Consider the following 17,460-nt stretch of genomic DNA (forward strand, 5'->3'; position numbering starts at 1 on the left):
GCATGGCACAGGTTGGGATGATCCCCTATCAGATGAGCTTCGACCAAGGTGGGAAAGTTGGAAAAATGATCTCATCAATTTGGAGAAGGTGAACCTAGCCAGAAGCTACGTACCTGCTGACTTTGGAAGGATAATAAAAAGGGAGTTACACCATTTCTCTGACGCCAGCACAATCGGATATGGTCAGTGCTCATACCTGAGACACAAAAATGAAGATGGAAATGTACATTGTTCTCTGGTCATTGGAAAGGCTCGTGTTGCCCCCACAAAGGTCACAACCATTCCCAGGTTGGAATTGGCAGCTGCAGTTGTCTCAGTCAAGGTCAGCAACATGCTCAAGGAAGAACTTGGCTATTCTGATATTGAAGAGTTCTTCTGGACAGACTCCAAAGTAGTTTTGGGGTACATCAACAATGAGGCGCGACGCTTCCACACATTTGTGGCTAACAGGGTACAGGAAATACATCTCAGTACAAACCCTCAACAGTGGAGATATGTTCCAACAGACGAAAATCCTGCAGACCACGCCTCTAGAGGTTTGAGTGTCCATGAACTGCTGTCATCCACATGGTTCACAGGACCCAAGTTCCTATGGGGGACGGAAACATTTCCCTCCATAGAAGTGACCCCAGAGCTACCCCTTGGAGACCCCGAAGTCAGAAAGATTCAAGCACTGAACACAAGAACTACAGAGCCAGTTTGCCTTGTAGACCGCCTATCTAATGTTTCATCGTGGTCTCATGCCACCAGAGCTGTTGCACGTATTCTCAGACGAATCAGCAAAAACAGATCCAATGACCACGCCACAGTATTGGAACGAGAGAATGCTGAACGCATTATTCTCAAAGATCTACAGGAACAGGCTTATCAAGGGGAGCTTAAGTTTCTGCGCAAGGGAGTTCAACTACCAACACATAGCAAGTTGTACCATCTCGACGCCTTCCTAGACAAAGATGGTTTGATCAAGGTGGGAGGGAGACTCTGTAACTCATCCTCTCCCAACACAGTTAAACGTCCTGTGATCATTCCGAAGGATCACCACATCACAAATATGATAATTGCTCATTATCATCTCAAGGTCAAACACCAAGGAAAGGGTCTCACCATCAACGAAATCAGGGCAAATGGCTACTGGATCCCTGGGATCAACCGAGCGGTAGCATCCCATATTAATCGATGTGTAAACTGCAGGAGGCTCAGAAGACCCATGGAAGAGCAAAGGATGGCTGACCTCCCTTCTGAGCGTGTGGATCCATCACCACCATTTACCTACTGTGGAATGGACTGTTTCGGCCCGTTTCTCACTAAGCAAGGCCGGAAGGTGCATAAAAGATACGGTCTTCTGTTCACTTGCTTTTCCTCCCGGGCTGTACACATTGAGTTGCTGGACGATATGTCAACTGATGCGTTCCTTAATGGTCTGTGCTGTATCATCGCCATACGCGGCGTAGCTCGTGAGATCGAATGTGACCAAGGAAGCAATTTTGTGGGAGCCAAAAATGAAATGACAGAAGCTCTCAAAGAAGTTGATACAGACCGTCTGATCGCTTTTCTCACTGAGAAGCAATGTGACTTCATCATGAATGCTCCCCATTCAAGTCATGTAGGCGGTGTGTGGGAGCGTCAGATCAGGACTGTCAGGAGTGTCCTTCGCTCCACACTGTCACTCTCTTCTGGGAGGCTAGATGATGCTTCTTTACGGACCTTCCTATATGAAGCGATGACAATCGTAAACAGCCGTCCACTCACTGTTGACAATCTCAATGATCCAAAAAGCCTAATACCACTCACCCCCAACCATTTGCTCACTATGAAACCAGCCACAGCACTGCCTCCTCCCGGCAAGTTTGTTCGGGAAGACTTGTATGCTCGGAAAAGGTGGCGCCACGTTCAGTATCTTGCAGAACAATTCTGGAGCCGCTGGCGGAAGGAATACCTCGTTAACATCGCAACCCGGCAACGCTGGCACACTCAGAGGAGAAACCTGCAAATCGGTGACATAGTGATGGAGAGAGGTGATGGGCTACCTAGGAACGAGTGGCGCTTGGGTAGAGTAACAGAGACCACTATTGACCAAGATGGACTTGTGAGAAAGGTCAAAATATGCCTTGGCGACAGAAAGCTAGGCAAGAAAGGTGAACGTCTCAGCAAGCAATCAGTTGTTGTACGTCCTGTTCAAAAACTAGTTCTGTTATTGGAAACAGCTTAAGTGTGTATCTTATGATATGGTGTATGCTTACAACTATCTTTAACCACACCCTCTAATGCTGTAAAGATCTGCACTATGATGCTATGTTTACTGTTCTATTTGAAGTGATCACTACAGATGTAAAAATCATTCGTGCTTTACCTTGCTCATAAATCACTCATAATTTGGTGGGAGTGTAAATGACCCTTTAAGATGACTTGAATTTTATTTTATTACATATTGGGTTTAAACGAGGTGTAATCCCGTTTTATTTTTCATTAATTTTTTTATGTCAATTTGGGGCTTTTATTTTGAAGGCAGGTTTTTTGTTTTGACGCTCCGTTCTTTTCCGGAAGACTTCCGGGTGTACCGCGCCAAAAATAGCACACAGGCGGGTGAGAGAGATGTCGCTGTTTCATCCACTTTCACCTACTTTCAAAGAGAAAGACGGAGAAATTAAGGAAAGCCATAGCACCTTGCTGGAGTGAACAAGGTTTGATTTATTTGTTATTACGGATTTGCTAATGTTTTGCACGTCAAATGTTATGTGTTCACTTTCTAATGTGTGTGTGTAAAGTGCATTTTGGCCTCCAGTCTAATGTCCATAATGATTATAATATTTTCTTTTAAATGACAATTAATTAATGTGAATGTATGGAAAGGTAATTCAAATGGACTTATTGTGTGTAATTTCTTTGATTGTATTATGCTTGTTTATAGCTATGATTTGTGTAATTGTGCAAAATGTGCACTTTTAAAGAGCTTTTGTGTGTTCTTTTCACCAGCTCTTACGGTGTGTTCATGCTACGGGTTTTAAATAAAATCTTCATGGACCATCAGTTCGAGAGTTGGCCATTGTTTCAGCGAGGGATGCTACAGATAGTGTAGAGGTAACGTACCGGCTTTGCATGCCGCCGGCCACGGTTCAATTCCCGACTATGGAAGTTTGAGAAACTTCTTTCTTTGTCCGGAACTCTCTCTCTTTTTTTTTTTTGATAGGCCTAGTAAATGCATCTACATTGACCAACTCATTTATCTCAACAATTCAATGAACACATTCAATGAACCTATTAATGAACTCACCTGAAAGGAATTTATGTGGCTGAAAATTGCATGCAGCAATGCCTTTGTCATTGGGATATACATGCTATTAATAATAACATCTTTATGCCTATCATGTTTTTGCAAGTTATATTTGGGTTCTGGGGAAATTGTATGACATATTTATCATAGTTAAGGTAAAATGTTGGTCTAATTCTCTGATCTAAAGACAATTATACAGGCAAAAAAACAAAACAAAAAACACACATGAGATGTCTTCGCCGAGATGTGAACCTGCGATGCCCACATCCGGGGGCAGGAGCATCACCACTCACCCAACTGGGGGCTTTAGATAACAATATGGCCAGTTGGTTTTAAACAAAATAAACGATTTATTCATATTTTTTTAATTACCTTATTATAGAATTTCCATAATACTTCTTTACTCCTCTCACTTAATTTATTTGCCTCACAATTACAAATTATATACTTTTTTGTGTGGCAGGATAGTAAAAATGTACATTTTGTCAGTTTTGCATAAGTAAAATAGTGAGATAGAGTGCACGCACTCAGAGATGTCATTCACTGAAATTATTAAAAAATAAAACTGCTTTAGTGGAGTCTCTGATATGAAATGCATTCAGACTGAATAGCACCCCTGTAATTCACTCATGGAACAGTAGGGGGCACAGACACCCAATTTAACCCTGTTGGCTTAAATATATTGCCATGAACAAACATTTTGTTTGGAGCTATCCATGCTGAGCTCATTGAGCATGAAGCACATTCAACACAGCATACTTCTAATAAAACCATCATAAACATAAGAACGTATTCAAAGACAAAGAGTAATATAAAAAAAAGTCAAAACGAAGTTCCTTAAACTGACAGCACTGGATTTAATGTATTAATGTACAAAGGCATCAGTGACCCCGCTGTCCTCCCTCTGAGTGCCTTCCCATGAAGCACCAGGTTTGTCCACGGCTCTTGTGTAACTTTCATTTAAATGGCTCGTCAGCTCAGTAGAGGCCATAGATTGAATTCAGCCTCTCTGTGTACTGACTCCTCTGCTTGTTATTTGCCCTACTGACTGTACCACTCTGCTGTTGAGGGAGGGTCACCTAAAGGGATGGAAAGGGAACATTAAAGCTCAACCCCGTCTCAGAGAAAGAAAAGCAAAGAAGATGACAAAGTTCTTCTGACCTGTGCTCCTGACTGTAGTTCAAACTGGTCCTGGACTGGGTTCTGGTTTGGTGTCATGGCGGAGAGTTTCCTGCTGAAATACAGTTCTTAATTAATCGCCTCAAAGTCTTATAATGACAAAGCTGTCAACAGCTGTTTCAGAAGATACTGGGTTCCTAGAATTTCAATCAATTACCCAACCATCAAAGACAATTTCAGCAAAAACAAATGATGTTCCTTTTCACGTTAATTTACATTTGTAGAGACATTCTGGTCAGTCTTATGTTGTCTTACTTCCGTTATGGAACTATTTATTGAGTTGATGTTTACCATATGTCCTAATTTAAAGTAACACCCACTCGCTGTCAGTCATTTTGAAGACACAGACCAGCAGACACTTATTTCCTCATGTGGTCTGTCTATTTTTTGTTTTACACAAATTGACTGTAAAATATCGTGTATTAATCGCTTGTTTTCTTCTTCGGGTGACATTCATCACATAGCTTGTTGTGTCTTACAGTAGTTTATTCTTGGGGTAACCAGTTTTAAAATGTGTTGGTAGGATGAGGGTTTAAGTAGAGAAAAAGCTATATGTGAGGAATCAAATCAAGCTTAGTTGTCAGTAGAGAGATACTCTGCACCAGAGCTGAGAAGAGTTAAAATAATCTGTACATAACTCTGAAAGCTAAAGATATTACTCACCAGTAGAAGCAGGCAGCACATAAAATACATCCAATAACAGCTGTGAGTGTGTATAGAAAGTACCACAATGGTCTGCTATCTGCACAAAATCAGATGTGAATTAATACAAGTACGGGTGTATAAACGATTAGATTAGATTAGATGAGATGAGATGTGGGATTTGTTTTGCTCTACCTACCTTCATGTTCCTCAGACACTGTTAAATTCCACTCAATAGTCCTGGATCCTTTATTGCCATCTACAATACATCTATAGAGTCCTTCATCCTCATGCTGAACATCAGAAATATTCATCTGTAAAGGTATGTTTTCGTCTATTCTCAGTCTTTGAGAAGTGAAATTTGAAAAAGTCAGATTGATTGAGTTTGAATGTGCAAAATAAAAACTATCTTTGGTCCACCTGATTTGGACTACATTTCCCACGGATATGTTGCAGGTGAAGTTGATGGAGTCTCCCCTGGTCACCGTCATATTCCTCTCCTCAACTGGATAATTCTCTAACATTGAAGGAGACAAGAAAGTTATTAAAAACACAACCTGTAATGAAATACAGAAAAGCATCACACAAACATATATTCATTGTACCTGCAAAGACTTGGCACATAATGAGTAGCTGAATGGAGAGCGGAGCTGCTCGGTTCAGGCTGAACATGATGACCATCACACCGACAGAAAGACTAACTGAAACTTCAGTGTCTCCTCTGAAATGTATTTGAGGTGGAGGCACAGAGAAAAGGAAGTGCTTAGTTGTTTTGGCTGCTCAGAGTTAAGAGATATGTATTATGTCACTTCAGAGTCAGTTGGAATATTTAAAACTGTACATGAATATAACTTCTTCTTTCTTTAAAACAGCATAACTGTTAAACTTATACCATTAATAATCATATTCCTCATTTAATTTGTGCATCAACGGAAATATAAGGTGTTCACACTTGTGCAACGTTCTGCTGCAGGAAAACCACTTGATGAATACATTCCAACCACATTGTAACCCTATATAGTCGAGGGAGTTTTCACAAACAAATATTGCAAAGATTTTCACAGAAAGCATTTTGAAGTTTCACACCAGGAAATGCACAGGTGTAAGTAAAATGACTGAATTCCATTTAGCTGTTTGAGTTTCAGTGTCCTGTGTTGTGTATGTTGTCTCACACTCGTGGCAACAAGTCATATACTTCTATAGTGTTTGTTATTATTGCATCATTGATGATTGTGCACAATGTTTCCTTTCTCAATGGTAGATTACATTATTGCATTCATGTATGAATGTTTCTTGTTGTATGCACTTCAGCACAGTGCATTTGGAATATTAGAAATTTCTTATAAATTGACAATTATATTTTTAGAATGATTAGCTCCTTGACAACAATTGTTTCAGAAGGTATTTGCAAATGGAGTCAATCTAAATACTGAGCATCTCAAAGAACAACAAAGGGAAGGAGAATATTCTGTATGTATTTATCTATAATTAGTCATAAGGTCATAGGAGACGAGGAACATTTATTTCAGACTTTCTGGCAGATTCATTACACTGTTCCTCTTCACACTGAAGAGAAAGTTGATCAAAACGTATAGTATCTTCATGAATGTGATGAATGAAGAGAAGTTACTGCATCAGAAATTGACTTCTTCAAGAAAACTTTTATTGCAACTTAATTCACTTGAAATGCTGTTAACCTGCAGATCCCATCAGGATACATTTGTTTAACAAATGAGAACATGTTACAGCCGGCTCTGCCTTAGCTTTAATGTCCACGTGTATATCCACCTCTCGGGCATGCAAAGGCTCCACCACTATATGACTCTCATTTCCTTTATTGCTGCCCAAACACACACTCCACACCATCAACTGTCAAACAGGAAACTCACACTTTACAAAGGTTCAAGATGTAGACAGTTGGCACGTGTTCACGCTTCAAATACACATCACCCAGATTTGCACAGCGTTGAGATGAGGGGCTAAAATTAAAATAGGTCCAGTCGGAGAAAATGTCCTCAAGAAAAGGTCCGGAACATCATAATGTCTAACTTGTGTTATGATTTAGTGTAATACATATTGAAGTAGCCTAGTAGTTGTATCAACGTCTGCATGTAACTGGTTGTCAAATCACATGAAGAAAGAATAATTCAAAAACATTAAGACAGTATTTATTGTAACTTAACATTTATTATACATACATAATACTGTATATGAACAACTTTGTTCTTTCTTTAAGGAAATTATAGTGAAAATGAATAAAGCTCTTTTTAAATTGTGTATCTTAAAATAAAGTAATTCGTTTTGGAAAAATAAAATCAAGTGTAGCTTTATTTTTCATTATGGGAATAATTAACATGAAAGAGTCCGTCCATTCTGGGTTGAAAGCACCCTTTCCGCTGTCCACTTGGCGCCGCGCTGCCTGTCTGTCTTCTCACTCGGCTTTCTGTCTGCCGCCTGTTTCTCACCTCTGTATTCAGAGGCGCTGGAATGCACATGTTTGATTGGCTGAGTAGCCTCACGTGGGTTGACTTAACAATGCAATTGGACAGTGGATTTCCTGATCCGCTAAAAAAAAAGTACCGCAAAGTGACGGCGCCGGTCAAAAAAGAAGCGCCCCGTCCGAATTTAGAAACTTAACGGCCTGTTGGTGACCTAATCTATGATTCAGATTGTCATGTCGATGCCAGGAGCTGCTGTATACAGCGTACCAAAGACCAGGCCAGGCATCCCCAGGCTGTTCACAGCAGAGTTGATGATGTGGGGAGAGGGAAGCTTGGTGGAGGTGAATAAAGAGTAAAAGGCTGAGAAGGCTTTAGAATAGTGAATGGTGAGGAAGTGCTCTGGTTGTATTATCACCAGCAGGGGCTGCTGTCATCATCTTTTTCTGACTTACTACTTTTCACATCCGCAAAGTAGTAGGTCAGCATTATCTAAAGAAAGTGTGTGTGTGTGTGTGTGTGTGTGTACATATGAAGTACAAACATCATATAAAGTCTAATTTATTTCTGCTTTCCTCTAAAATGTCCAGTTGTTCCGCTAATCTTGTCTTCTTACACTCTACCAACATTTAAATACCAGTAAGGGCCGTTTTTTTGGCATTCAATGAAATGACACTGTAAATCTGGGGATATATTAAAGTGTTACTGTGCTCTCTCTCTCTCTCTCTCTCTCTCTCTCTCTCTCTCTCTCTCTCTCTCTCTCTCTCTCTCTCTCTCTCTCTCTCTCTCTCTCTCTCTCTCTCTCTCTCTCTCTCTCTCTCTCTCTCCCTCCCTCTCCCTCTCTCTCGGTGGGTTGATGGAGCAGAATTTGATTATAGGCTGAAGATAAGGGCACTGGTTGACAAAAGGTCTGTGGAGGACTGCCACAAGGGGAAAAATTCAATTTGTTTGATGGTTGCAGAGACGCTTTTTGAATGTACAGTATGTCTCGTGTGTGTGTGTGTGGTTACATGTCTGGTCTAACAGCATACTTATGTTGGTTTGCCCACATGGCCCCTCCAACTCTGTAAGGCTTGAGTGTATGTGTTTGTTGTAACAGAGTGTGTGTGTGTGTGTGTGTGTGTGTGTGTGTGTGTGTGTGTGTGTGTGTGTGTGTGTGTGTGTGTGTCACACGCCAATGCATTTCCTTTTGTCCAAATGGTGAAAAAAGCCCTCTCAGAAAAAAAGGGGAGGTGAGGACCCAAATGCAGTTAAAAGAAAGATTTATTTCAATAATAAAATACAAAACAAAACCTAAGACAAAAAACAAAGTATCAAACCAGGGAGACCACAAGGCAAAAACACGGCGTAAAAAGAAATACTTACGAAAGAAACCAGAACACAAAGGGACACGGGAGGCAGGACGCAGGTACAAAGAAAGATCCAGGGACATGACGTGGTGAGAGGGAGTGACAGACAGCGACAGCTACATCGACAATGACCCAACAATGAGACAGGGGAAACACACAGACTATATACACAGGGAGGCAGGGAGCTGACGAGGAACAGGTGAAACACATCAGGGCAGGCATGGTAATCAACACGAGAGGGTGGGGGAGTCAAGACAGCGGAAAACAACAAGGACCAGGAAGTACGAGACAGGAAATGACACTGAGGACAAAATAAAACAGGAAATCAAAACCAAGGAAACAGAACATGACAAAAACACAGATCATGACATTACCCCCCCCCCCCCCCCCTCAAGGGACGGATCCCAGACGTCCCCAAGGTTCATGATACGTAGGGCGGGTGGAGGGGGCCAGGAGGAGGGGTTCAGGATACGTAGGGTGGGTGGAGGGGGCCAGGAGGAGGGGTTCAGGATACGTAGGGTGGGTGGAGGGGGTCTGGGGGCCGGGCATGAGGGCAACCTAGCGGGCGGGACCGCTCAGGAGGCCGGGCATGAGGGTGACCTAGCCGACGGGGCTGCTCAGAAAGGTGACGTGGAGCAGACGTAGGACGGCCCCCCCGTCAGAACAGGAACGGGTGACGAGCGGACCTCCCGAAGGCTGCGTGGAGCAAGCGCAGGACGGCCCCCCGTTGGAACAGGAACGGGTGACGAGCGGACTCCCAGACGACTGCGTGGAGCAGGCGTCGGACGGACCCGTCTGGGCTGGTGCCGGACGATCCTCCGCCGGGATCGACCCGGCCGCCGACTGAAGGCCACTGGCACGTGTCGACCGGGCCGCCGACTGAAGGCCACTGGCACGTGTCGACCGGGCCACCGACTGAAGGCCACTGGCCGAGACGTGGGCTAGTGGCGCGGCTGTGACCGAGGCGTGGGCTGGTTGCTTGGCTGTGACCGAGGCGTGGGCTGGTTGCTTGGCTGTGACCGAGGCGTGGGCTGGTAGCTTGGCTGTGACCGAGGCGTGGGCTGGTAGCTTGGCTGTGACCGAGGCGTGGGCTAGTAGCATGGCTGGAACTGCGACGTGGGCTGGTAGCATGGCTGGAACTGCGACGTGGGCTGGTAGCATGGCTGGAACTGCGGCGTGGGCTGGTAGCATGGCTGGAACTGCGGCGTGGGCTGGTAGCATGGCTGGAACTGCAGCGTGGGCTGGTAGCATGGCTGGAACTGCAGCATGGGCTGGTAGCTTGGCTGTGGCTAAAGCCTGGGCTGGTAGCTTGGCTGTGGCTAAGGCCTGGGCTGGTAGCTTGGCTTTGGCTGAGGCCTGGCCTGGTAGCTTGGCTTTGGCTGAGGCCTGGCCTGGTAGCTTGGCTTTGGCTGAGGCCTGGGCTGGTAGCTTGGCTGTGGCTGAGGCCTGGGCTGGTAGCTTGGCTGTGGCTAAGACCTGGGCTAGTAGCTTGGACGGGCGGGCCTCCGCTGGAACTGGTGATGGACGGACCCCCGTCAGAACCGATGTGAGCAGCATCGGGGAGGCTCGCTTCCTCGTGCTGCACCTCCTCCTCGAGGCTGGCAAACGACGAGCCAACTGCCGGTTAGCCAGCTGGATGCTCCTTGGCCCTCCCAGGGCCAGACGAGTACCCCTAAATGGGTTCGGGCAGGAGCTGGGAAGCTGTGCTGTGGCTGAGACATGGTCTGGTGGCATGGCTGTGACTGCGGCGTTAGCTGCTAGCATGGCTGTGGCTGAGACATGGGCTGATGGCTTAGCTGCGGCTTTAAAAAAGGTTTGCTGGCAGCAACTTGGCGAGCCCTGCTCGCAGGATTCGTCATAAAGTCCTGAACCCACCTGATAATGTCCTGACCATGAGCTGCTAGGTCCTCTTTGGGTTGGGTCATTCTGTCAGGTTCGGGGCAAGACAGAGACTCAGAAAAAAGGGGAGGTGAGGACCCAAATGCAGTTAAAAGAAAGATTTATTTCAATAATAAACTAAATACAAAACAAAACCTAAGACAAAAAACAAAGTATCAAACCAGGGAGACCACAAGGCAAAAACATGACCGTAAAAAGAAACACTTACGAAAGAAACCAGAACACAAAGGGACACGGGAGGCAGGACGCAGGTACAAAGAAAGATCCAGGGACATGACGTGGTGAGAGGGAGTGACAGACAGCGACAGCTACATCGACAATGACCCACCAATGAGACAGGGGAAACACACAGACTATATACACAGGGAGGCAGGGAGCTGACGAGGAACAGGTGAAACACATCAGGGCAGGCATGGTAATCAACACGAGAGGGTGGGGGAGTCAAGACAGCGGAAACAACAAGGACCAGGAAGTACGAGACAGGAAATGACACTGAGGACAAAATAAAACAGGAAATCAAAACCAAGGAAACAGAACATGACAAAAACACAGATCATGACATACAGAAGGAAACCAGAGAGCTTAAGCATGATCATATTATTGTGCAAGGCTCTCCGACATTAATGCACCATACAAGCCTCAAGAATACATTCCTTGTCAAGACCAGGAGCCCTTGAGCTGTACGCACGCACACACACACACACACACACACACACACACACACACACACACACACACACACACACTCTGACACCCGTCACATTTCTTCTGCAGGCCTCAGAGAGAAAGAACGATGAATAGAAAAAATGTGATTATAGAAAAACTCCATGAGCAAAAAAAAAAAACCTAATTGAATATTTTGCTGCATGCGTTTGTGCTTCTGTGTGACCGTGGCTACTCTCTGACCCTTTCAGGTGATGATGGTTGTTTGTGAATATTTGAGATGCCTTCCGGAAAACCCCCTGGCAGAACACAGAGACATCACAAGACCTAATACCTCCGATCTCCATCCTGAATACTGTATGATTTGCTCGTTTGTACGTGCACGGTGCGTGAATTGAAACCAGTGGTGGCAGAGACGAGTCGGAGATGGAATATGTATTGTTTGTTGGACGTTGCAGCATGAGGAGAGATTATACAGTTTGTCTGATTAAGTATTTATCTTCCCCCGTGCTCGCAGATCACGGCGAGAGCAAATCTGCTGTCAACGTGTGTCCTTTTTCGAGTTGGTGTTTAATATTTCACACACATCTGTGTGCGCTTGAGCGTGTGCAACTGATCTCAATTCAACTTAAAAGAGGTGACTGTGGTCAACCCTGATTGGCGGATGTTATGATTCTGACAAATACACGTCGATGGACACGTAGAAAGCACAGAACATGGTGGGGTTAGCCTTCTGAGCTGCACACGTGGTTAGGTTTAAGCAAGACTGTGGTCTCAGTTCAATGTTAACGAAACCAGTTCCTCATGCTTGATGTCACTTTTGACTTTTACAGATAGACCAAAACAGTCTGTCCCTGCTGTTATGTGCATTGGGTGCTAGAGTGGAGGTTGGAGAGAAGACAAAGTGTTGCTAACTTGAAACATTGTCAGACTCACAACGCACAGTTCGAAAAATTAAAGCAGATGCAGCATCACCAGATATATCATCCATTCGTCTTCCTTGAAAAACATGCATTACCCACAATGCATTCTCACTTTAAAAGGCAATGCTGCATTGTTACGGTGAAATGGGTGATAACTCACAGCGAGTGTAATTAGCCTCATTGAAGACTCTTATGCATATAATAATATACAGTATATCTCTATTTTATTATAAAGAGTCAGTGGAAGTTAATAATCTGAGCAAATGTGACTCTCATTTTTGTATAATTAGGTAAAGTCTAAATTTGACACAAAGGCAACATTGTAGCTGTCCAGACCACAATGATTCATATAAAAATGTTGTTCATGGCATGATCCCTGTCTGTTAACCAGATAGATCATCACTGAAAATATCCTGGAAAAGGATCTCCAGAAGAGAGTTGGAACGGTTAACTTGAGCACAGACGGTTCGGTTAGTCTCGAGTCACTATAGTGTCAAACAGTGATGAGGAGCGGGCTGCAGATCACTTCTCTCCAACGTGTAGCCTTCAGCCCCATTCGACCCCGACTCAAGTGACATGACCAGAGGCAATTCATCAGAGTTCACACAGCTCCCCCTGGAGCCAAAAAAGGGTTTGACACAACTTGTTTTCACTTATGCAGTAGTACTCCCCAAGACCTGTGACAGATTTGTGCAAAAGCTGCAGATTTCCAGTATTAACAGTTTGCATCAGTTTAACTGAAAATGTTTCCACAAAATAAAAATAATTTGAAGCTACTTATATAAAAACTAAAACCAAAAACCAAAGGAAGTATTTGCCACTGTTTATCTGGATGTCCAGCCAATGATGCTTTCTCCGTCTATATAGAAGTCAACTTAAGAATGTATTATTACTATCAAAACAGCTTGGATATCCACGTAAAAAGGTGCAACATTTCCCCTTTACATAAGAAATGCTTGTAAAAATTCAGCAGCAGAAAATGCAAAACTAGTGCACACTATAAAACATACAATTGTGAATAAATGAATTAATGCTTGAAATGAAAAAAAGAAATAGCTGCCTTTCTGAAAGATCATTGGACTTCTCTTCGTGCCAGGTGGACACTTTGACAGCCAAAGTAACCTTTCATTTTTAGCCACACTAGTGTCGTTACTGGTAATTATGAAATATTAGCACGCTAAACAGCTGAAATTAGATTATGAATATGGTAAACATTGCTTCCTAAACAGCATTAAAATAAGCATTAAAAAGGACCATATCAGTCTAATTCTAACTTCACACCATTAGCTCTTAAGTTGCTGGGCTTAGCATAATGAAGCTTGTGAAGATAACCACGTTATTTTATTTTTATCTAAAATTAATCTAATAAAAGCCATTAAAATTCTCGCAATGCATGGTCAACGTTGTTTTACAATCCGCAATTCAATGTAGAGAAGATGATACTTGTCAGAAAACAACTTCAGAACATGTATGAATAATAATTCATTTTATGGGGCGACTGTTGAGTGTCGGTACGAGCCTGAAATCCTGAAAGTCTGAGGTTTAACTTAGAGCCAATTATTGACCTTCTTTATACTTTGGTTCTGTTCTTTGAGCTATCAATCACAACTGAGTCAAGACGCCTGGGGAAATGGTTTCTTACGAGAACTGAATTTGGAACCTGAGTTTGAGCTAGAAGGAGGATTTTAACGACGAGGTGAGTTTTAACTCACCTTGACATTCTGTAATGTTTATTGAATACGGACAAAACAAACAAAATATCTTAAAAAACAAAACATTTTGATAAACTAGGTGGCCGACGTTGTCAATGGACAATGACATTTAGTAACAGTGGTATGGTTCTTTAAGTAAAAGCTTAAACCTGCTAGCTTGACCGTGGACTCATGACATGAACAACACAGTAACAGGAGTGTGTAGTACAACTGTTTGCATTCCAGAATAATCTTCTCCTGCAGTGTTAGTAACACACATCTTCAAGTTGACCTTCACTAAAGTCATAAAATCCCTTTTTGTTGAATTTGGGTTCAGTCAGTCTTCAGTGTGTTTACTCATAACGGCAGAGCTTGAAATGTGATGGTCTGCTGGACCCCAGGAAGAATAGCTGGGTCTGTTCCCCAGCTAATGGGGATCCTAATAAACTAAACTAAACTAAACTAAACTAAAGCTGGTCGACGGATTTCAGACCGTGCTCCGCGGGGTAAGAGGCCAGAATCAGACGTACTTACTTAGTGACATTTTAGATTTATTTCCAGGAAGGTTTTATCCAGTTATCCAGAGTTAATTGTCTTGAAATATGTTCAGTTAACTAGTAGATACTGTATCTACTTTGTTTTTAAAACAGATTTTTTTCATTTCTGAGTCAAATGTTGCTGTCTCTGTCAATTTACAATTAAATTATCACAACTTAATCTTTTTTAGCAGTATTGTCACAAGTGTCAGATCCTATTATTACACATGATATTCATTCTGAAGCTGTAGATTATTCATTGCATGTGAATTTTTTTAATCTAGACATGTGCAGGTGGACTCAGAAAGTGCTAAAAAAGCTCTTCTGCCTACCTGTTGGAGAGATAGACAGACAAAAGCGTCAAATTGCGGTAAAAGATGCTGTATAAAAGACAGGCTAGAACTTGTATTCCTTGTCCCCCCTTAGAATTATTCTCTAAAATGTTACTGTTTATTGTCCCCCCCAACTATGAAATGTTGATATGGTATTCACATAGTGCACGAGCATAGAACAACACAATAAAGTGCAAGTAATGGTCATAGTGCAACAACAAGTGTTCCCAGACACATTCCAGACTTCCAGGCATCAAGGTACTTTGCAAAAACAAAACAGTGAATGTAGCAGTGCAGCCATTCTGCTAACAAGATGCACAATTTTTCACCACATTTTTCACCTTTTCTTTGCTAGTTCAAGGTTTTACAGAGGAAAACTAATATATATATATATAAAAAAAGATTAAGATTAATTTTCTGAGATGAGATAATTTTCTATGGATTTTCTAAGATCCCATGATGTATTTGAAATGTAAACATGAACTTCTTGATGAAAATATTTGAAAATTACAAAAATGTCATCACACATACAAAACGTAGTGCAGGAGCATAGAATTCTCTAAACAAATCCGGATGACGGTCTTTCAGGTGCTTCGCTAAATTGAAAGTATTACCTCCCTTGTTCTGAAGACCACGTTAGCATCGTTTGCAGAACGGCTCCTGTGGATTAATTATTACGCCTGAAAATTATTTAAAAATAAAACTGCTTTAGTGGAGTCTCTGACAGGGCTGGACTAGGACCAAAAATTGGCCCGGGCATTTTCAGCCCACCATGTATCGATGGAAAGACAATGAAGCCTATGAACAAACTTTTTTGTGACAATGCTTGTACACTGTCGGGCATCGCCCCTCGGCTGTAATTGGTCCAGCCCAGAATCAATCGTGATTTAGGGGCCGATCTACCAGTTTTGTGTACCAATAGCAGTGTTTCCCACAGGATTCTATCATGGGGGGGCTTGTGATCTTCTAGGGGGGTCCCGGGCATGCCCCCCCGGGAGAAAAATTTTAATAGATTTCATTTTAATGCATCAATTTGGTGAATTTTGAGAACCAAAATATGACATCATTTACTGACCAATTTCTTACAAACTGCTGGTACTAATACAAAATGTTGACATACTAAATGGGGTTGAGGAGTTGCAGCATTCAAGAAAAGATGAAAACAAAAATGACTAAAACACAGTGCTGAGCCTTCCAGGGTTCCCCAATTAGTTTTCACTGAGGGCCAAATTATGCCCAGGTTGCCAAGTCGAGGGCCAAATTGTCTGTTTTTTTTTCATTGGATCACTAAACATTATTTGATGTGCACATGTTATTATTGTTGCTGCTATTATTTGAAGTATTATTATTGTAATGATTAGTACTGCCAGTGGTATTTGGTTGTAGTAGCAGATAGTAGTAGTAGTCATAGCCTGTGTTGAGGGACAGATAAAAATGAAAGAAAATAAGTCCAATATCAACGATTTATTTATTTGAATGCCCCTGGAGAATATTTTGATCAACAACAAAAAACAACAGCACTACAGCAAGTGGTGCACAAGAGGAAAACAATATTGTATAACAGTGGAGTTAATGATTTTTGTTTGCAGCTTCTTGCTTTTGTCTTGTAATTTGCAGACGGTCTCTGCGCACTCGCCCGGCTGCACATAGAGATCAATGTTCTCCGTCCAGACCGGACGGCTTATTTATGTAAAAAATCTGTGTTTTGGTGCTTGTAGCTCGTAGTCTATGATATTACGGTGGGGAAGAGGCATCATTTGTGTTTGAAAACGTTTCTCTTCAGATTTATTGATCCCGAATCTGTGAATATATTTCCAACTTTACAGAACTGTTTATTTCAGCAGGTTATTGCATAGTGTCATTGGGTCCGCACGGGCCGGACACTTTGCTCTTGCGGGCCGGATTTGGCCCGCGGGCCGCTAATTGGGGATGGCTGCTTTATACTATCAGTTTATTATGACTATTGTTATTATTAATATAAGTGGGTGACTATTCCTCAGCCTTCCTTGGTGTTTTGGTTTTGACATACGCGCACGCACTGTCAAACTCGCGCAGCTAAGGGGGGTCGGCGCGGGGGACGCCTTGCCATGGCGACGGGGGAAACAGAACGTTGATGAACCAAACCAGCCGCGAGGATTTCCCCTTATAATAAGCGCTGCTGCCCTCCTAGTACCATTAGTGAAAAAAATAAAAAAAAAAGGCTCGGCCCATTTGCCCGAAGGGCCGATGGCCAGTCCAGCCCTGGTCTCTGATATGAAATGTATTCAGACTGAATCACACCCCTGTAATTCACTCACCGAACACTAGAGGGCACAGACACCTAATTTAACCCTGTTGAGGTAAATTTATTGCCATGAACAAACATTTTGTTTGGAGCTATCCATGCTGAGCTCACTGGGCATGAAGGACATTCAACACAGTGTACTTCTATTAAAACCATCATAAACACGAGAACATATTCAAAGACAAAGAGCAATATAAAAAAAAGTCAAAACAAAGTTCCTTAAAGTGACAGGACTGGATTTAATGTATTAATG

The 17,460-nt window shown here is 42.6% G+C and overlaps 1 protein-coding gene and 1 long non-coding RNA gene across 3 annotated transcripts in view; both read right to left on the reverse strand.

The window, feature by feature from the left end:
- Positions 1-13,640, reverse strand: part of LOC311022208 — a 41,929-nt gene extending 28,289 nt beyond the window's left edge. The window contains exon 1 of the long non-coding RNA XR_014598096.1: positions 13,506-13,640. This is a non-coding gene — a long non-coding RNA (uncharacterized lncRNA). The remainder of the gene's footprint in view (positions 1-13,505) is intronic.
- Positions 3,740-5,785, reverse strand: LOC311022326 (uncharacterized protein). Of its 2 annotated transcripts, none has more exons than XM_084023512.1 (5): positions 5,698-5,785; positions 5,292-5,609; positions 5,114-5,192; positions 4,433-4,502; positions 3,740-4,350 (listed from the first exon to the last, which is right to left on the reverse strand). In XM_084023512.1, exons 1-5 carry the CDS (start codon positions 5,771-5,773, stop codon positions 4,249-4,251), a joined length of 645 nt encoding a protein of 214 aa, XP_083879638.1. In that variant the 5' UTR covers positions 5,774-5,785; the 3' UTR covers positions 3,740-4,248. The 2 variants fall into 2 exon arrangements, with proteins under 2 accessions (XP_083879638.1, XP_083879637.1); XM_084023511.1 differs by having other exon boundaries at positions 4,433-4,505.
- Positions 13,641-17,460: the final 3,820 nt, after the last annotated feature.

The sequence above is a fragment of the Eutrigla gurnardus genome (assembly GCF_963514095.1).
Source record: "Eutrigla gurnardus genome assembly, chromosome: 12".
In the NCBI taxonomy this organism is placed as follows: domain Eukaryota; kingdom Metazoa; phylum Chordata; class Actinopteri; order Perciformes; family Triglidae; genus Eutrigla; species Eutrigla gurnardus.

Bases quoted from the DNA above. Each gene is read 5' to 3' on its own strand.
- LOC311022326 (XM_084023511.1), bottom strand. From the start codon at position 5,773: ATGGTCATCATGTTCAGCCTGAACCGAGCAGCTCCGCTCTCCATTCAG. The intron at 5,610-5,697 runs GTACAATGAATA...CTTCAATGTTAG, and splicing joins TATGTGCCAAGTCTTTGCAG to AGAATTATCCAGTTGAGGAG. The intron at 5,193-5,291 runs GTAGGTAGAGCA...GATTTTGTGCAG, and splicing joins AGTGTCTGAGGAACATGAAG to ATAGCAGACCATTGTGGTAC.